Genomic DNA, 20624 nt, shown 5'->3' with positions numbered 1-20624 from the left:
ATAAATAATAAAACTATACCCTATTATAAAACCTAATCTGTTTCAAAAATTCAAATATAACCCGATATCCTCTGCTTCCTGATTCCTTCTGCAATAAATCGACAATGTCAAGTTTCATTTTCATGTCACTAAGTTTCCTTATTAACCTGTTTCTCTGTATCGAATATTTACTACAATTTAAAATGACATGTTCCACAGTCTCATCTTCCCCACAGTCACATTTCCCTGTCTGATGTTTCCCTATCAAAAATAACGATCTATTCAATCCAGTGTGTCCTATTCTAAGTCGAGAAATAATAATCTCTTCTCTCCTGTTCCTTTCTGATCTTCTCATTGGTCCAATTCTCTTTTGTATTTTATAAAGCCACCTTCCTTTCTTTTCTTTTCTTCATTCCATGACTTTTGCCACCTCTCTTTTGCTTTTTGTTTAATTATACCCTTTATTTCTGTTATACCAAAACTAACATTAATGTCTACCCTTAACTTATTGGTACTCTCCTTAGCCATCCTGTCTGCCCTTTCATTTCCTTTTATCTCGTTATGTGCCGGAACCCAAACAAAATTTACCACTAGCCCCATCATATTTATTCTGTAAAGTGTTTGTTGTTCCCGCGATATTTGACAACATCAAGTTCCAGAAAGAGTAGTAGATCTCTCAGCTGGCTCTGAAGTCTCGCGATGATAGACAAAAGGCAACTAAACGGTTGCTTTGTTGGTGAAAATTGACCTCAGTCAAATTAAATATTAGAACACAAGCCTGAAGTCGTGTCGCTGTATCAGTATGAAATCTTTTTATAAGAACATGTTATTCCTTAAACCAAAACCAACCTTATTAAAATACTTTAATGTTTTAATACTTTTTGATACATTCTTGATAGATCTCATTCTGTTTCCTATATTCTGTAAAACTTGTAAGTTATCTTGGGCTAAGGGTGTAACTTTGTGATGAAAGTTAGTGGGGACATTCTAAGTGTGGAGGCTGATGGACCTACAGTTACTCAACACACTTTCAATAGGCAATAGGTTTGTATTTTCCAAAATTGAGCTCAAACATATATTTTTTAAATGCTATCCTATTGTTGAGAACACAAAAGAACCAAAATACACTGATATTTATATTTATGGATAGTTAGACGTATAAAAAAAGGATGAATATCTGCCGATTCTGATGCCAACAGCAATACATCATGCCTCCCTAGTATGCACACAGTTTCAGTCTCATTCATCCATCCATAAAATGTGGATTGATTGATTGGATGCAACTTTCCTTTTATATTTGGTTTCCTAGAAACACTAAGTTAACATTTCTATAGGGACCCGAGTGATTGAAATGGCTCACACCTGACAAACATGTTTAGGCCCAAAGTCATTCATTGGCTCGAGGCCCTGGTGTTTCTTTAATTGGGACATTTAAGGAGACAATTACAATCCTTTAATGTATTATTAGAGAAAACCGTAGATAATTCCTTCAAGCATGGAAGAAAACTGTTTCAACCTTGTGATGCCAATCAAGTCTAGCCTAAAATTGTTCTGTAACTTTGCATGTTTTGTGACAAAAGACAATAAAACCTTGTTTGTATCAAGCTAGACAAGTTTCTGCTCTTTCAAATCTTTGACCTTGGATACATTCACTGACTTGTAGAGAAATGTAAGAGTTGTGCGTAATCAGTATATATCAATTTTCCGACATGCTTAATGGGGTTGAGAGGGGTGCTGGTAGTAATCATCATATTCCATATGGTAAAAGACTCCATAATTCAAGGTGCACATATAAACTAAATGGAGGTGGCCTGGCCTGTAAATGGAGCCTTGAGGAACCGCATATGTGATCTTGAACTGACCATAAATATAACAGCCAAATAAGACATAGTAGCCTGCAATAATCTGCAAGGTGAGATTTAAAAGAGTTAAGCAGAATATCAGGATTCCTCAAACTTGTTAACTTTATTAATCAGTCTGTTATTAAAAACATTGTCACTGCAAAAACAAATAATTAATCTTGCACATTTTATCATGGAAAAATTCACGAGAGTAGAACTTTTTTTTCTTTTAAAAATGATTAACCTTTTGTTAACCTCAACCATAGCAAGATATATTCAATATGCAGTATGGTCAAACCTTTGAAATACTGATTTTATTCTGTTTTTTCATAAGGTGTCCTGTCACACAGAACTGCAGTTAGTGTCAAGCTGCAAGACCCAACAAATTTACCTTCTTAAGCGGATCATCGTCTTTAATGTTCCAAGCTATGTACTTTGCTCTGGGCTTATTTTAATTGTAATAAACACAAAGGTGAAAAAGGAAAGAGAGAGAGTAAAGACTGTCTTTATTCAACATCTACGGTTTACTGATAAAAAAAAAAGCTTGATTTTCTACTCGTACTGGTCTGCTTCTGCCTACCCATAGCGTATGCTTACCCAGCAGTCTTAGCACAGACTCCCAAACTTTCCTCTCTTCAGACACATCCTCCAGCTGCTCGGGGTTATCCACTGTGCCTCCAAATGGTGTGTACCTGGAGCACCTCCTAAAGGAGGCGTCCAGGGAAATTCTAAATGGATGTTTAGAACGTTGCATTAGCTGACTGCTCTCGATGTGAAGAAGATTCGCAGTCTCTCCCTGATGACTGGGCTCCTCTTACTATCTTATCTCTAAGTGAAGGCCCAGCTACATTGAGATGATAGCTCATTTCAGCTGTTTGTATCTGGGCTTGTTCTTTTGGTCATCATCCAGCTTTTATGAATTGCCACCTTAATGTGGTGGAAGAGGTTCAGCGCTCAGACGAGCCCAGAGGCTTAAGGGCCTCTGGTGGGTTCCAACAAGGCTAGCAGTTTTTAAATCGTTTTTATTCAAAAAGATGTTTATTGATGATAAAAAAACAATATGACAAGTATATCTCAAAAGATAAACCAAGCTAAATGTATCACCAACTTATATTTACATTTCATTTTTTATAATAAAAGCTTACATCAAAAATATGCACACCCTTTTTTTAGATAGTCTTGAAGTTTGCTTCTGTAAGGCATTTTATTACAAAGTTTTTTTAGTAGGAACAAATCAACTGATAAAATAAAAAAAACATCAATCAATCAATATTTTAAAGTAAAGTTTTATATATATAATTATAAAACTTTAGTTTCAAATAATGAATATATATATATATATATATATATACATACATACATACATACATACATACATACATACATACATACATACATACATACATACATACATACATACATACATACATACATACATACATACATACATACATACATACATACAAGAGGTCGATCATATTGACCATGTTTATTTTAAAGTAATCCACTAGATGGCAGTATTCTGTCAGACAAAATAAAATATTATATGTCAAGAAAGAAGATTACTGCGGCATTTGTGTAGATCGGAGTTGCCAGCAACACGATATATATGTTGCCGAAATCACATCACGACACACGTGAACTAACAAGGCTAATCCATACTGTGTGTTTTGTTCTTCTGCATTCAGAAAATGTTAAATGTGAGAATTCTCAATGTGTAAAACATCGATATACACCTTGTTGTAAGATTTTCCGAGCTATGCTGTGCGTTTAAATGCAGCACGGTTGAAGGCAAGGGGATGCGGAAGTGACGTTAGGTTTTGCCTTACACGATCGACGAATTTGACAACAAAATCGGTTTATTTTCACTGCCTGCGTCCAGTTTATCGTTTGTTCAAAACCATAGTGTTAAACGTGATCTGCGCTGGTATGAAGACGTTCATATGAAGACGTCTCTGCCTCTCCGCTGACGGTTTTAAAGCCACTCTCTTACGTCACCGAACCAACTTGTCGGTTTGCTGTCAATGGCCTGCACTTTTGAGAAAGTGTTGTGCGATGCGAGGACCCTTCTGGAGAGATTGAAGGATCATGATACAGCCGCCGAGGGTCTGATAGACCAAACCGGGGCCCTGGGACTCCGGGTGCAGAGCATGAAGGAGGTGGGGAACGCTCTGCCTGACAAGGTAGGACCCTTCCGTCTGATTACACGCTGTCAGTACACATAGAAACCACAGAGGGAAGGATGGAAGCGCCTGGTTTTAAGGGGAGTGAAGTAAAAGGAGGAAATCTGAAAATGATGCTGTACAGATATATTCACCCCCTTTTCATCTTATACTTCCTCGATGAAATCCAGGATAAAAGGCAGACTTTAAATGCTATTTTTTTGCTTTAGAAGCAGGTGAACAAGCACACAAGTACAAGGAGGTTCTCTGATAAAATGTAAACTATATAATCTTTTTTTTAACCTATATACAAAATCAAGAGTGTAACTTTGCGATGAAAGTTGGTGGGGACACTCTAAGGGTGGAGGCTGATACACCTACAGTTACTCCACCTAAACACTTTCATTAGGTTTTTGTAGTTTCCAAAATGCAGGGGCGGGGCTAGATGGGGGGCCAGGGGTGGCCCTAAGCCAATCATTTTTAGCTGAAAAACCCCGTATGTCAAACAAACAGGTTTTTCAGTGGTATGATCTCTAATCTTTTTAACCAAGCCGTCTCCTAACTTTTGCTCAAACATCAAAGTAGCTGTAGGTTAATATTCACTGAGTGCTGCTGTGTGTCTCTCCTCCATTGCTAGTTACTCCGTACGCAGTGAAATGTGACCGCAAATCAGATGTCTTAAAGCGAGAGATCCGATGATGTCACGCCGAGAGGTGGGACATCACACGACAGACTAAAAATGCTCTGAACACAGATAGCTGCACCCAACCTCTGTTACCTTCGGCTAAAGTAAATGAGCGGAAAGGGGAAAAGCGGAAAATATTGGTGGGGACTGTCCACACCAGTCCTTCAGAAAGTTACACCTGTGTATGAAATACTAAATATGGTCAAAAGCCATATGTGCTGGCAGCATCATGTTGTGGGGCACCAGTTATTTTCCAGAAACTCAACAATCATTGATTTGGCCCATTATATCCAATCCCTAGATAACACAATGACGAAGGTTCAGGTTGGTAACAGAATGTGAAAACGTTTCAGTGGAATGAAAATATTCCCAAGGTGCACTGTACCTAAAGTCTAAATATGCAGATAAGTCTGTAACACAGTGAGGGATGATGGACAGACTTGATGAAGACTTGCGTGTAATATTTGAATTGAAGATTCAATCTTTATTCAGGATTTAAGCAGAATATGATTAGTTGTATTGGTAGATACAGATTTTTTCCTACAAATTAGGGACCTGGGAATCTTAGTCCTTTTATTGTGGTGATTCTGATGCATTCACTGGAAAGGTTGCAACAATGTGATGGGGAAGATTCCCTGTCATCCAGGTCATAGTCATTCCAAATAGTAAAAAAAAAAAAAAAAATTCCACCTAAATTTGTTTCCAAGTTTGAAGACATTTTGATTCCCATCCAGGACGCTTTTTCGAATAAAAAAGTCAGAAATAGCGTTGAGTTTGAGGTTTTATACAACAGCCTAAAAACAAATAAGTTCTTGGTCCAGTCTATAAAGGTCCAATATTTCCACCTAATGACCCCCTATCATCACAGACATAGACCAGTATTTGGTATTGCAGGGTTAAGGCTGAAGGCTGATTTATACTCAGAAACCAGGTCATCTGCGTTGCAGTGAATGCCATGCAGGATGCCTCTGATTGGTCAAATCTACATCCACTCTATACACATTTCCTGTCTGCTACCTTACCGGCTTGTTTTGTTTGTATGACCACCATTGTGGAAAATTGTGAAGATGGACCAGTAGAAGAGCGAGAACGCTGGGACCCTTTTTCCACCTGGATCCCTGCTCTTTTTACCCTCATGTTCCTCTGTTGTCGGACAAACTTGCCCCCACCTCCTCACCGCCTCGACCGTATCTAGACCCTCAGCTAGATTGTCCCTCTTGCGTTGTGGCGTGGAATAACTTGGCGTAGACCACGCTTCAATACTGCACATTAATTAGAAATATCTGTGACAAGCTCACTGCGACACACTGCTGCGGGAGGATAACCAGCCGTTAACAGAGGTGGAGCTGTTCGTCTGATTCAATTTGCACGTTTTCTAAGCCAAAAAAGGCTTTGTTGGGCTACTGTATAAAGCATCGAACTCAACGCTATTTCTGACAATTTAAATTGAAAAAGCCCCCTGAATGGGAAGCGAAACATCTTAAAAGTTGGAAGTAAAGTCCAGTGAATTGTTTTCTTTGTTTTGTTTTGTTTTTTAATCTTTTGGAAAAAGTTGCAACAAGGCTCTTTTCAAACAACTTCTGTTCTTAGTTGCTTGTCTTTCCTTCTTTCAGCACACAGAAGACAGCTCAGAGATTCAAGATCTGACCAAATACAAGCCTCATGTCCTCCTGACTCAAGAAAACACCCAAATTAAAGAGTTGCAGCAGGAAAATAAAGGTATTATTTCCTTCTGATGCTTTATTTTAGTGGATGTTTTTTTAATATACTAATGCTCTGTACAATCTCTGCAGAACTGTGGCTGTCTCTTGAAGAACACCAATACGCCTTAGAACTAATCATGGGTCGGTATCGCAAGCAGATGCTGCAGCTGATGATGGCAAAAAAGGAGCTGGACACCAAACCCGTGCTCAGCCTTCATCAGGACCATGCCAGAGTAGGGTGGCGTTCTTTGGTTGCTCAAGAAGATTATTTTTACATAGCTAGGATTAAAAATGGCTTCTTTTGCTCCAGGAAGTGCAGAGCCAGGTGGAGCGGATATGTGAGATGGGTCAGGTGATGAGAAGAGCCGTGCAGGCAGACGATCAGCACTACTGCTCTGTTCGAGAGAGGCTTGCTCAGCTAGAGGTGAGAGACATTTTTATTGTTTGTAAACAAAAATCTCAGATTATCCTGGTTTTATGAAATTAAGGTTAACTTGGTAGAAGCTAGAAAAAAAGAGGGCATTTTTCATTCAGTCAGAAAAGCTTCAGAAACTCTATTGTTGATTCAGAGTTTGTTTAAAAAAAACAAAAAAAACCTTCCAACCAGGGCTGTTTTTATTGGTAGATCAGTCCATCAGTAATCTAATTCTGTCCAGGTTACTGCAGCCAAAACAGCAGAAGAAATTTGTTCTTACTTTTTGCAGCAAAAACAGAATTTTTACATCGGCCGCATTTTGGCAGAAGTCAATTACTGAGCCAGACGCTTAATAAGGCCTAATAAATTGTGCCACCGATTAATCAGTAGGGCTCTAATAGAGACGGGAACACAGGAAGAAACCTCCAGCAGAACCAGGCTCAGTGTGAGCGGCCTTCTGCTGAAACAGGGGGATCAAGGAGACAGAAGCAGACATGCAAAAGAAGCATAGAAGCACTGCTGCTCGGTTCAGTTCAGTTTGCTTTCCATTTACACACGATAAGTTATCTCAGTTACTGAGCTCGGACCGGTCTCTGCGCGGTTTTTCAAGGGTAGTGTGAATGGGGTATAGCTATGCTAGAAAAGGTAACAGTAAGCTATTTATACAGGTGACTCTGTCGGGGAAAGAGACAGTCAATCAGACGAGCTCTGGGCTGGTTTTCCTGTGAAAATGGATGAAAGAGCACATTTATACCCCATTTACACTACCCTTGAAAAACTGTGCCGAGACCGGTCCGAGCTCAGTAACTGAGATAACTTATCGTGTGTAAATGGAAAGCAAACTGAACTGAACCGAGCTAGACACAACCGGAACGCGCTAACTGCAGACCAGTTCCAGAGGTGGGCTCGGCTCGGTTTTTCCCTGGCTCGGTTCTCTGATAATAAGAGCGGATGAGCAGAACGCGTCATCTCCGTCTGGCTGCACATCCCGATTCAGACTCCATTCCAGTAGTTGCTGGTAATGCCCCTCCAGAAGTTGCTTGCCAACCAACACAAAACACAAGAAGAAGAACTACTATAAACAATAATCGAAATCTTCTCTTCTTGTGTTTTATGGCGATTGGCAAACAACTTTTGGTGCATTACCGCCACCAACTGCTTGATTTCCTCCTTCAATCTTGGCAGTAACACCGCAGATCGTCACTAGGAGGCGAGGAGTCGATGAACCGAGATAGCGTGATGTGTAAACGGTCGTCAGAACCGAGCTCGGCCTGGTTAACTGATCCGACCTCGGACCGGTCTCGGCATGGATCGGTTTTTTAAGGGTAGTATAAATGGGGTAATAGTGGGTTACAGTAAAGGCAGAGCCTATAGCTATTTCTAAGAGAGAAACAGGACTAATCACTGAAAATGACTGAAGTGGGAGAATAGAGATAGAATGATGAAATATGGTCTCTATGTCCTCAATGGACACGGATTTAAGATAAAAACTTCAGAACTATGAAAGTATCATTAAAAAATTTCCCAGAGCTCCAGTTTATACAGTTTAAATATACAAAAAGTGTAATAATTGTGTAATAGTTACAAGAATTAACTGACTGTATGTTATCTTGCATTGATGGAGGCAGACATCTTTGCTTTTTAGCGGAACAGAGCTGAGAAACTAGTGACTGCAGAGATCGCTACAGTCAATGGTAGAATTACAAGTTAGGCCTATATAAAACCTATTCTACACAGATTGATATCAAAACTATTTATAAAATGATCTGTGTAAGCAAACTTTGTCATCACTTGACAAGAAAGGTGATACGGGGATTGGGGAAGCCATTTATTTACCTTGATGGCCTCCATATCGTTGGAGGGGGAAAGGCGACAAGGGGGCGGTTCATATTGCTGCATTCTGCAGTTTGACCATTAGATGTCGCTGGAAATTACATATTGTAGCTTTTTTTATGTCATGCTAATTCTGATTTCACATAACTGGGAAGATTTGACTTCAGTCCTGTTATTTTTGTTGGTATTAAAACCCACAACAAAATCTAAATCCATCTCTTTCATACGAGTTGTTCTTGGTAATGTATTACTGGTTTAACATTTGGGTTTTCCGCCTCTTTCAGATAGAAAACAAGGAGCTTCGGGACCTTTTATCCATCAGCAAGGGGTCGGTGAAGATAGAGAGAGACGACGCCAAGCAGAAATCCCCACCAGCAGCGGAGTGGGAGCATTCCCCACAGGCATCGTCTGACGACTGATCAGAGCACCAGGACTGAGAAAGCAGACTACAGGGTTGTGAATTTTCTAGCGAAGGTCACTTGAACACAGCATTTTAGCTTTCATTACGTTTACCAGTGTGTGCACTCCAGGGTTAGGGAAGCTCTTTGTAGAGTAACTGTGTCATCACTGCTGTCCTGCAAGTGAATCCATAATCCGTGCTGTTGATATAAGATGTGTAGCTGGTCACTAAGATACCCATCGGAAAAAGGACTTATGTCAGTTACTTTTAAGAGATACAGTTTCTACCTCCTGTTTAGTTTTACTATAGTCCCAGTCTCATTCACTTAGGAGTGAAAAGCCTGCAGAAACAACTGCCACCCCTCTCCACACACACAGGGTAAGACTCTGTGCTCGCTGCCAAAAAAGAAAAGACTCTTGGCCGTTTCACAAAGATTCACCTGCTTCTTATGTCATAATTGCTTTATACTTTTAATTTGTTTGCAAAGGGATTTTTGTGGTAGGGATCTATTCTAATTTTCAGATTTAGAAGCAGTTTAATTGTACCAGCTCAGTCTTTGTACAAAGAAAAAAAAAACATGCCACCTCTTGAAATGTTTGTTGTTGAAACTGTTGTCATCTCAGGAACTTAGTTTTAGACATGCTACAGTATGACTTCATGACCGTGTGCGGCGTGTGTTAAATAAAATTCAATCTATACATTTTGTTGGATCATTTTCATAAACTTTAATTCTAATAACACCGTAGGCAATGGTAGAACAAGAAAAAATACAGCTCTGTTATTAGATTTGACACCGTTAGAGTGTTTTCAGTCAGAGGATTCTTCATCCCTCCTGCTCCCAATCAGCTGTATTTTTGAATAAAAATGGAACTGAATTAAAAATGATTTGAAGAAACTTTACTTAACAGAGAAGGCTTCTAATAATTCAAAATATTTAAAAAGACACAAATAAATGTTATTTTCTCATTGAGTCTGTTTCTAATGTCCATTAATGTCCATGAGCTGTTAAACATTACAACATTACAGTTATCGACAGATGTTCAGCTTCATGTATCTCCCCAGCTCTCATATTTATATTATATATTGTTTTTATTTATCTTTTTTTCACAAATCAAAATAGAAACTCAGAATACGTCAATAAAATAAGAAATGTGATGTGACAGAAACGTCATCGGGCTTATACCGAAGGCCACCCCTAGAAAGACAAAACATCAGGAAACTCACATTATGAAAGACATTTTACTCGAGAGAGAAAACAGAAATGTACTATATATATATATATATATATATATATATATATATATATATATATATATATATATATATATATATAATTTTTTTTTTTTTTTTAACATCTTAAATTTCAGATTTCAGGCAGCCATTATTTGTAAAATCATACATTATTGTCTTTTTTTGGATAACAGTATTTTTTTTTCTTTCTTTCTACCATTTATCTCTAAAGATTCGAAATATTTTCTATATTCATTCTATAGTTTTGCTCCGAGATACCGAAAAATAAAATTGTTCTTGAGTTTTAATACTTAATGGAAAATGAAAAGACAAAGCTTGTCTAGTATTATAAGAATGGACTTGGCAGTTCTTAACAAAATAATTCTTGAAACTATCAGGAGACTAATCTTGTTTTATCATAAAAACAAAGGTACATGTTTGATAAATATTAATTTCATAAATATTCATGTAATTTGGAGAAAATGGGAGCACTATCTCCCCAGCTGTTAGTGGGTGGATATTTCTTTGCAAAAGAAAACAAAATAATCTTGAATCTTAAGTATTTTATGTTGACATAAATAAACGGAAAACTCACTCTGTAGACTAATTTGTATATTTTTATGATAACAATTCTGCAAATATTTGTTTTAATATTTTAAAACTATAGTTTTTTTGGCTCTATGGTAAACTGGAAAAGATATTTTAACTACATCTTGTACTTTTAATTTTCCTTGGGTATATTTTACATAATCAGAAAATAATTCTTTAAGGGGGAAAAAAAGTTTAATCTCTTACACAAACCTTTGGTTTTACACAGAATGGGGTTTCTGAAAGACAATGGAATTACAATATTTTACAGGGAGACCATAATGTTTATGGTACATGGCAAGTCAAAAATCTACCTTGCAAAAATAATTATAGTGCTTGAATTCTGCCCATTTTACTGGTACGTGATATTTTAGACCAAAAATGTTATCTTATTTATTTCTGAAACCAGTTTAAAGATTAGGAACCTTTTAAGTAATTTTAGTAGAAAACATCAAATCAAACATAGCATAACATAATTATATTCCTGCATTTGAAAGCATTACAAACACCAAATGTCCACACAGATAACGCATCTGTGGACCAGCTCTCTTGTGGGCGTGATCTTGTGGAGGATTAAAGTATTGAAGAAAAAAACTCGGATTTTAGAATTACACATCGGTTTCCCCTGTTTGAGTCACTTATTGTGTATTTTTCTCTCTAATTTCTGACTTTAAAGAAATAAGTATTAACATGGAGTTAGTTATAAAAGCAAACAATGACACTGAGTGCTGCAGAATATATTAAATCCACCAGTAAAGCAAGAATCGGATCTCTTTTCAGCACTGTGTTATGTTACGAATTAGCGGGGTCTTTTTTTTTTTCTTTGGGGGTCCGTAGTTCTTATTTTATTGGGTGGCTGGATTGTTGAATAACTGAATAAAAACAGACAGTGGATTACTCTTAACAGCGAGCTCTCTTTCACCCTGCATTCAGAATGTCCTACTGTGTAATATCTTGATATGGATGGAGCCAGTCTGTTGTCGTGTCTCATAGTAATGTGAGCTCAATAAAGTTAAATTATTATTAGGCCTAGATCCTTTTAGAAAATGTTTGTTTTATTTTCACCGGCAGGTGGCAGCATTTTTGCAAAAGTAGCTGCTTGGTGCATTCACGTGAAACAGATAAATAAAAGCCATCTTTGAAAGAGTTTTTTTTTTTAAACCAACAGCATTTTTATGAGTTAAATCTTTATACAGTAATATAAAAAGCTATATGATTCAATGGGAATGTTCTATTCACCGATTTTTCCATGTGTCGTATTTTAACTTTAATTTTCCAACACATCATATTAGTCTTGTACATTTCCGAGCGGTCCTCAAAGGCAGCAGCCAGAGCTGCAGCTGAAACCTTTAGCCAGGAGCTAAAGTCAGAATGTCTGAGAAGGAACTCGGTAAAAAGTGGGACCGCTGCCTGGCAGACGGTGTGACTAAACTGGGTAAATATTCCTCAGCTTTCAGCCAGCAGGGTTTCTGCCATGAAAGATAATAATGAAGCATTAGGCGTTAGTTGGGATTGTAGTTTAATGCTGTCATTGACTGAAGCTAACTAGCTAGCCGCACAGGGCTAGTAAAGGACAACTAATGAGCATTTAGAGGTTAATGTAAACAAACCGGGGTTCATTACTGACCTGTGTCTGTCAATCTGACTTATATGGTTAAAAATACAACTACTGGAAAAGTAGAAACCTTTAATATTATTATTGGTGTAAGTTGCAGACAACACATGGTTCTGGTTTTACAGGAATATATTGCCCAGCTAAGCACGAATTATGTTTAATTGGGTTATATAATGTCGTGTTGGCATGTTTCCAATCACTCTATAATATTATTGTTGCTTCTTTGGTGGCAGGATGAATAAGCCTATATTAGCTATAGGTTAGACATACTATAGATTAGTGGTTTTTAATAATTGCAGCCCTAAATCGGCTTGCTTTGACAAATGAGATGCTGTTGAGTGTCAAGATCCTTTAACATGTATATATATATATATATATATATATATATATATATATATATATATATATATATATATATGCGCAACTTTTTGGCCCCGATACCATCTGTCTGAAATTGATGTGTGTATATATGAAGAACTGCATACTACTTGGATGTTAAATAATTGCCATCATGGCTTTGTCAAGCTGCTGCCTACCTTTGTGAAGCAGGAAAAAGACTAATACAAAGTGAATCCAGTAGAACTTTTTATTGCCTACCAGGAATAGGTGACAAAATGGTATCAGTGCGCTATTTGTTGGAACTCGGCGATACCGATACAACAATTTTAGTGCTGGATCGGGCCCTGCATGATACTCGTATCGGTGCAACACTAATACATTAATACACATTACACTATGTTGATTGCAATGTTAGAAGCATCATACATATATTTCTATATCTATTCTTTCTACCGGGTCCCCTGACCACAAACAGCATATAGAGAAACAGTATTTTATCTAATGTTGATTTATTTTATAATGAAATCACTCCACTCACATAACTCACAGTAAATAAGCATAACCACTGTATTTTCAAATAAATGGCTGATGACAGACCAGATTTTCCTGATTCCTGTTCTATAAAAATCTACACACCAATGTACATTTAAGGTGTTTAAGGGTGATTCTCCATCTACAGTCTAATTCGGTCATAATATTCCTATGAAAAAGAAATAGAACACTAATATATCTTTCAAGTAGACCTTTTTGTAGGAAAATAAGGAAGTTCTGCAGCATTTTAAATAAAGTTACTGTTGAATTATATTTCATTTCAGTCTTAAGAGACCTGGCAAAGGGATACAGGACAAACAATATGAAACCATATTTTATATCATTTTAATAGTAATTTATCAATCTATCATAAATGTTTTTTTATGTCCATTTTTGTGCCTTGTATTTGCAGCATGGTTAAACAATGACAAACCTGTTTTTGTTTTTACTATTTCTGCCAGGGACACAAATTCTTTGATAGTTGGAGAATCAGCTCTGAGTTTATATAAATAATAATATAAAAATTAAATGGGTTGAGCAGTTCTTTATCTGTATTAAAAAAAAAAAAGTCTTAAGATGAATTGCAGAAACACTTAACCTTTGGCCTCACAGAACACAAAAACTCTGAAAAGAGCACAAGTCATATTAAATGTTAGTATATTGATGTAAATAATTTGTTACTGTATTTCTTTAGTCATTTTAGGGTTATTACAGCAACAAATAAAATATCATATTAGTTAGGACAGTCCAACTGAGAGTATCACTGCTGCCACACTCTGTTTTTGTTCCCGGTGCCGAATTAGATCCACATAGGAACACCTGATCACCCTAGTGGCCCAAATGTTCCTACAATTTTATGCTTTGTTTGAACTCCTGCAATAATATATACACTCTGAATTATAGAAGTTAAGATATAATAAAATTGTATGCACAGATAGGACAAGATAATATCAGAAAAAGCTCCAGGGGATCTTCTGCTGATGGAAATCATTTGTAGGAATCATAAAACCACATTTTATGCAACAGTGCAACAGAATTTTTATTTAATCCATTGTTATTCAAATGGGTATAAAAACATGGGCGTCAGTTGACTCACGGTTGATACCAAAGAAAAGGCAAGCTACAAATGGAGTAAAAACCCAGGAATGGAATGAAGAAGCAGCAAAAACATGACATTTTAACCGACTAAAAGCACTATATTGGTTGTAAATTAAATTTGTCAGTTTTGTTTTATCCACTTGTTGAGTATCCTTCTATACTCAGCCAATGTTTTCGGTATCATTTGGCAAATAAAATGGATAATAAACAAATAAAACTTGTGCATTTGTATTCCAAAGCATAGAGTGAATACTGCTGTTGGTGGTTATTCCATAAGTACAGGATTTTCCATACTTGCAGATTCAGAAGGTCGCATCTTTAAAACAGGGCAAGCTTCTCCTGCTTGGGAATTTGCTTTCTTTGAGCTAAAATGCCTTTTTTTCCTATCAAATGCATCACTACTACATGATATTACAAAGAAAACAAATGGCACTCTATTTGTACAGAGGGTAGGTTAGACAAAAATGTTAGAAATGTATCTTTGCAGTTTTTTTGTGCTTATATCTAATGTTTTTTTGTGTTCTGTGTTTCAGGTACTGGTCTCGGGTTAGGAATTGTGTTTTCTGTTCTGTTCTTCAAAAGTAAGCAGTTTCTATTTATTTGTCGCTGTATTTTAATTTAAAACTTACATGTAGCTCGTTGAGGATGTGACCACACAGCTAGGATTGCATTCCTCTGCTGCACATTAACACACAAGTCTTGAGTGCAGTTAGGGAGTCTTTTCTCCTCTATTTACAGTATTCTTATATGAATGTCTTAACTGCACTTGTATTTTTGAGATGTGCTTGTTATTGTTGGAAAAAAGTAACAGAGTATCTCTCTTTGCAGGACGTACATGGCCTATTACGTTATTCTCAGGAGCTGGACTTGGGATGGCGTATGCCAACTGTCAGAATGACCTGAGGTCACATTATCTGCAGCACAGAAGCCAAAAGGTTTGATTTGGCCTTATTTGGTTTTAACAGGTTGCTTAATGCACACATATCCTCATCTTTTATGCCAGCCTTACCCCAAAACACCCTGCTTGGATCACTGCCTGTGTTCACCGATCTACAGGTGCTGGTCATAAAATTAGAATATCATGAAAAAGTAGATTGATTTCAGTAATTCCATTTAAAAAGTGAAACTTGTATATTATATTCATACATTACATACAAACTCATATATTTCAGATGTTTATTTTGTTTAATTTTGATGATTACAAATGACAACAAATGAAAATCTCAAATTCATCATATCAGAAAATTAGAATATTGTGAAAAGGTTCAAAATTGATGGCCCCTGGTGCCACACTCTAATCAGCTAATTAACTCAAACCACCTGCAAAAGCCTTTAAATGGTCTTTCAGTCTAGTTCTATAGGCTACACAATCATGGGGAAGACTGCTGACTTGACAGTTGTGCAAAAGACGACCATCGACACCTTGCACAAGGAGGGCAAGACACAAAAGGTCATCGCTAAAGAGGCTGGCTGTTCACAGAGCTCAGTGTCCAAGCACATTAATAGAGAGGCGAAGGGAAGGAAAAGATGTGGTCGAAAAAAGTGTACAAGCAAGAGAGATAACCGCACCCTGGAGAGGATTGTGAAACAAAACCCATTCAAAAATGTGGGGGAGATTCACAAAGAGTGGACTGCAGCTGGAGTGAGTGCTTCAAGAACCACCACACACAGACGTATGAAAGACATGGGTTTCTGCTGTCGCATTCCTTGTGTCAAGCCACTCTTGAACCACAGACAGCGTCAGAAGCGTCTAAAGAGAAACAGGACTGGACTGCTGGTGAGTGGTCCAAAGTCATGTTCTCTGATGAAAGTAAATTTTGCATTTCCTTTGGAAATCAAGGTCCCAGAGTCTGGAGGAAAAGAAGAGAGGCACTTCATCCACGTTGCTTGAAGTCCAGTGTAAAGTTTCCACAGTCAGTGATGGTTTGGGGTGCCATGTCATCTGCTGGTGTTGGTCCATTGTGTTTTCTGAGGTCCAGGGTCAACGCAGCCACATACCAGGAAGTTTTAGAGCACTTCATGCTTCCTGCAGCTGACCAACTTTTTGGAGATGCAGATTTCATTTTCCAACAGGACTTGGCACCTGCACACAGTGCCAAAGCTACCAGTACCTGGTTGAAGGACCATGGTATCCCTGTTCTTAATTGGCCAGCAAACTCTCCTGACCTTAACCCCATAGAAAATCTATGGGGTATTGTGAAGAAGAAGATGCAATACACCAGACCCAACAATTCAGAAGAGCTAAAAGCCACTATTAGAGCAACCTGGGCTATCATAACACCTGAGCAGTGCCACAGACTGATCGACTCCATGCCACGCCGCATTGCTGCAGTAATACAGGCCAAAGGAGGCCCAACTAAATACTGAGTGCTGTACATGCTCATACTTTTCATGTTCATACTTTTCAGTTGGCCAACATTTCTATAAATCCTTTGTTTTTATTGGTCTTCAGTAATATTCTAATTTTCTGATATGATGAATTTGAGATTTTCATTTGTTGTCATTTGTAATCATCAAAATTAAACAAAATAAACATCTGAAATATATGAGTTTGTATGTAATGTATGAATATAATATACAAGTTTCACTTTTTAAATGGAATTACTGAAATCAATCTACTTTTTCATGATATTCTAATTTTATGACCAGCACCTGTATTAGCTCCGACTAGAAGGTCCGTTAAGAGTAACAATCATTATCCACAGATCATGCAATTCAATTCAATTTATTTCTATAGCACCAATTCACAACACATGTCGTCTCAATGCACTTTACAGTTCACCTTCTCAAACAGTCAAATTGATTTAAAGTTTTCTTAGGACAACCCGTTGATTACATCGACTAATTGACTCAAAGGCAATCCCTCACGCTAAGCATGCTTGTAGCAACAGCGGAGTGCAAAAACTCCCTCTTAACAGGAAATAACCTCCAGCAGAACCAGGCTTAGTGCGAGCGGCCTTCTGCCGAGGCCGACTGGGGTTCAAGGAGACAGAAGCAGAGATACAAAAAGCAGCCCTAAAAGGCGACCCCATCCAGGAAACACACAGCCAGGCAGACGAGCTCCGAACCAACTCCCATGTACGAGGATGAAGAGAGCACATCCAGCCAGTCACAGCCAGAGAAACAGGACTACACTGAAAAACAGGCCGATCTCCAACATCTATAGAGAGCAGCACAGCTGATATTTCTCTCCAGGATGGAGTCACAACCAAACAGGAACAGACGAGGCAAAGCTACTATCAGAAAAAGCAGAGAGAGCAGAACGTAGGAGATTGAACTAACAGATTCTGCAGAATAGGAGAATAGAGAGAGAATGAAGCAGAATGATGATGAAAACAGACAGATAAAAACACAACCCAGTGTGAGTAAATGCAAAACAACCTGCTGTTCCAATAGTGTTTCCGTCAAGACCCCACCATCCAAGACCAAAGAGTATGAGGCCAAGGCCATAAGGCACCGTTTCCCAACCTTTTTTTACTTATATACCCCTTTGGGAATTTTGTCTTACCATCAGTCAAAAGTATTGCTGATTATGCAAATATTGACTTACAATAACTGATTATGAAATGAAAACTCTTTTATTTAATCTTTTAATTATTAGGTATTTTGTTCTTTACATCTCAAATAAAAGAATAACATAAATACGTTGCCTAGCAGTTAGTAAGGAATCAGAATAAATAAAAATTAAAATTCTATTATAAGCCAGTATTTATAAAACCGGAGCTCCTCTGAGTAACTCCCTTATTTAGACTTGATGAATTGGGAACAAAATAAAGAGCAAAAAAAAAAATCATTTACCATATTAATTAGTTTTACTTTGTTTTCATCAAGACATCTGAGCTGCTTTGATGAGCTCCGGCAGCTCAGGGTGAAAACCAGCTGATCCCAGGCTGTTCTCTACATCCAGTCTGAACTCGAACGTATAAGAAAAAATTTTTTTGTGTGTGGATAAAAGCTTTTTTAATTTTTCAGCTGGGTCCTCACAAAGCAAAACAGATCACAGCCGTATTTTATTTTACTACCTACCACGGAGGTCTTCAACAGGGCGTCCGCGACCCCTGGGGGTTTAGTTATTTTAATTTGTATTTTCCTCAAAGTGCATATGTTTTACTTAAACACAAAGGGTGTCACTTGATGAAAATAGACACCTGGTCCCTCTTGGTAGTGCAGTGGTGAGCAGTCTGCCTGACTCGGCTCACTTCAGTGTGTTCTTATCACTACAGACCTGATTTTGTGTATCGTTTGCCAAAACAGATCCGGGTGTTTTGGGGGTAAATTTTTCAAATTTTTCTTAACCTCTTGGTTTGAAGTTGGCAAACACCTGATTTTATTTAATTTTTTAGTTTTGGGTTTTAATCAAAGATTTTGGTTAAATCAATTCTGCATCACCAAAAATCAAAAGTTCTAAAATTTCTGTCTGTATTTTCTACAAATGACAAAATCTTATTTTTTTTTCTCTTTTATTTTTTCCAGCAGGAGCTGTAACTTCGACCCATCAAGCAGTTTTGTTTTTTTTTAAATATCATTTTTGCAATGATTTGGTTTTTGCTGTTGGAGTGTCACAGTTTGCATTATGCTACAGTTGGATCTGTGTCTTCCCATGGAGTTACCGTCCTAAAAATGATTGTATGAGTTTTTTTTTTGCCTGATCAGAGCAATCTGTGTGTATTTAATAAAATAATCAATAATGAAATAAATATATGATGGATGAATGTGCTTTGATATCTATTCAGTGACCCTATTAGATTCAAACAGAGCTGAATTTTAAATCGAAATGGGACTTCCTAATAAATTCCTAATAAAGGTTCCCTTATTGGATCATAACAGCCAGAAGGTTATTATTCTGAGTCTCTATTCAAATGTTTGTAGTTGATCCTCTGAGTTGGTGTAGAGGGAAGTGGTTGGACCAGAGTGCAGAGAATCTGCAGCAGCTCATCTAATGGGGAAGGTGACACGATAGCAAAGATTAGTCACTTTCAGATTTCCATTAACATTTAGGATTTATCTGCATTGAGCTGCAACAAAAAATAAAAATGGTTTAACATTTGTCAGGAAATGAAAAAATATTGTTTCTACATCAACTTAGTTTGGTTTCTGTTTAGGATCATCAGATTAAAACTGAGAAAATAGGAGCAAATGTCTTCTATAACCAGATGCTGCTGGTGGTTCCCTAGACTTATTTAAAAAAAAACCAAATACAGTCACATGAAAAAGTTTGGGCACCCCTATTAATCTTAATGATTTCATTTCTAAATATTTGGGTGTTTGCAACAGCTATTTCAGTTGGATATATCTAATAACTGATGGACAAAGTGATATTTCAGTATTGAATTGAGGTTTATTGGACTAACAGAAAATGTGCTGTATGCATTAAAAGAAAACTTGATGAGTGCAAAAATTTTGTTTGATTTGAATACCCTTAACCACTTTTCACTGACTTACTGAAGCACAAAATTGGTTTGGTAATGTCATAAAGATTTGAACTTCATAGCCAGTAGTATCCAATCATGAGAAAATGTATTTAAGGTGGCCAAATGTGCAAATAGCTGTTTCAAACACCCAAATATTTAAAAATAAATGATTAAGATTAATAGGGGTTCCCAAACTTTTTCATATGACTGTATCTATGAAGATCAGGCTCAGAGGCTCTGGAAATCACTTTCCCTGTTTCCTTGCACCACAGCTCCTACTAACTCTTAAAAATATAAAAAACCCATTAAAGACCGGCTTACTCAGATGTAATTTGACCCAGTTAGTTATTTATCATTGAATTATTCATGTGAGGCCCTTATTGGTGTTTATCTGTAAAGTGCTATATATGCAGTTGTGCTTGAAAGTTTGCAAACCTTCCTATTAAAGAAAATGATACATTCCCACTGGTAGTTCATATACCACAAAACTGAAAAAAGTAATGATAAACACAAATTTAATAGATATATAGTAAAATAAGATATTGATTTTAGAATTTTTATTAAAAAAAAAAATATATATATATATATGTATATATATATAAAAAACTACTAGTCAAATTGAAGCACCTTGTTCATGAACACCGAAGTCTGAAAGGAAGTTTCCTGAACTTTACAAAAAATACCTGATTTCAGTGTTAAGAAAAATTTAGTTCAGGCCAGTGGCTCCATCAGGCATGTTTACTTGACTTATAGGAACATTACAAATATAAAAAAAATGTTATTTATTCGATTTC

At 37.1% G+C, this 20624-nt stretch overlaps 2 protein-coding genes across 3 annotated transcripts; both read left to right on the top strand.

Moving 5' to 3' along the window:
• The first annotated feature begins 3598 nt into the window (after nt 1-3598).
• sike1 (suppressor of IKBKE 1) lies at nt 3599-9170 on the top strand. Its single transcript, XM_038289927.1, has 5 exons — nt 3599-4003; nt 6281-6386; nt 6461-6603; nt 6681-6794; nt 8903-9170. Exons 1-5 carry the CDS (start codon nt 3845-3847, stop codon nt 9035-9037), a joined length of 657 nt encoding a protein of 218 aa, XP_038145855.1. The 5' UTR covers nt 3599-3844; the 3' UTR covers nt 9038-9170.
• Nucleotides 9171-12136: 2966 nt separating this feature from the next.
• micos10 (mitochondrial contact site and cristae organizing system subunit 10) lies at nt 12137-19135 on the top strand. Of its 2 annotated transcripts, none has more exons than XM_038289903.1 (4): nt 12137-12271; nt 14953-15000; nt 15248-15354; nt 18896-19135. In XM_038289903.1, exons 1-4 carry the CDS (start codon nt 12208-12210, stop codon nt 18902-18904), a joined length of 228 nt encoding a protein of 75 aa, XP_038145831.1. In that variant the 5' UTR covers nt 12137-12207; the 3' UTR covers nt 18905-19135. The 2 variants fall into 2 exon arrangements, with proteins under 2 accessions (XP_038145831.1, XP_038145830.1); XM_038289902.1 differs by having other exon boundaries at nt 18893-19135.
• The last annotated feature ends 1489 nt before the right edge of the window (nt 19136-20624 follow it).

Source organism: Cyprinodon tularosa, unplaced genomic scaffold (assembly GCF_016077235.1).
Source record: "Cyprinodon tularosa strain WSP-4 unplaced genomic scaffold, ASM1607723v1 ctg273, whole genome shotgun sequence".
Classification (NCBI taxonomy): domain Eukaryota; kingdom Metazoa; phylum Chordata; class Actinopteri; order Cyprinodontiformes; family Cyprinodontidae; genus Cyprinodon; species Cyprinodon tularosa.
This window is presented reverse-complemented; position numbering and strand designations above follow the sequence as displayed.

Coding starts and splice junctions, on each gene's coding strand:
- sike1 (XM_038289927.1), top strand. CDS start 3,845: ATGGCCTGCACTTTTGAGAAAGTGTTGTGCGATGCGAGGACCCTTCTG. Junction 4,004..6,280: donor GGAACGCTCTGCCTGACAAG/GTAGGACCCTTC, acceptor TCCTTCTTTCAG/CACACAGAAGACAGCTCAGA. Junction 6,795..8,902: donor AGAGGCTTGCTCAGCTAGAG/GTGAGAGACATT, acceptor CGCCTCTTTCAG/ATAGAAAACAAGGAGCTTCG.
- micos10 (XM_038289902.1), top strand. CDS start 12,208: ATGTCTGAGAAGGAACTCGGTAAAAAGTGGGACCGCTGCCTGGCAGAC. Junction 12,272..14,952: donor AGACGGTGTGACTAAACTGG/GTAAATATTCCT, acceptor TCTGTGTTTCAG/GTACTGGTCTCGGGTTAGGA. Junction 15,001..15,247: donor TTCTGTTCTGTTCTTCAAAA/GTAAGCAGTTTC, acceptor CTCTCTTTGCAG/GACGTACATGGCCTATTACG.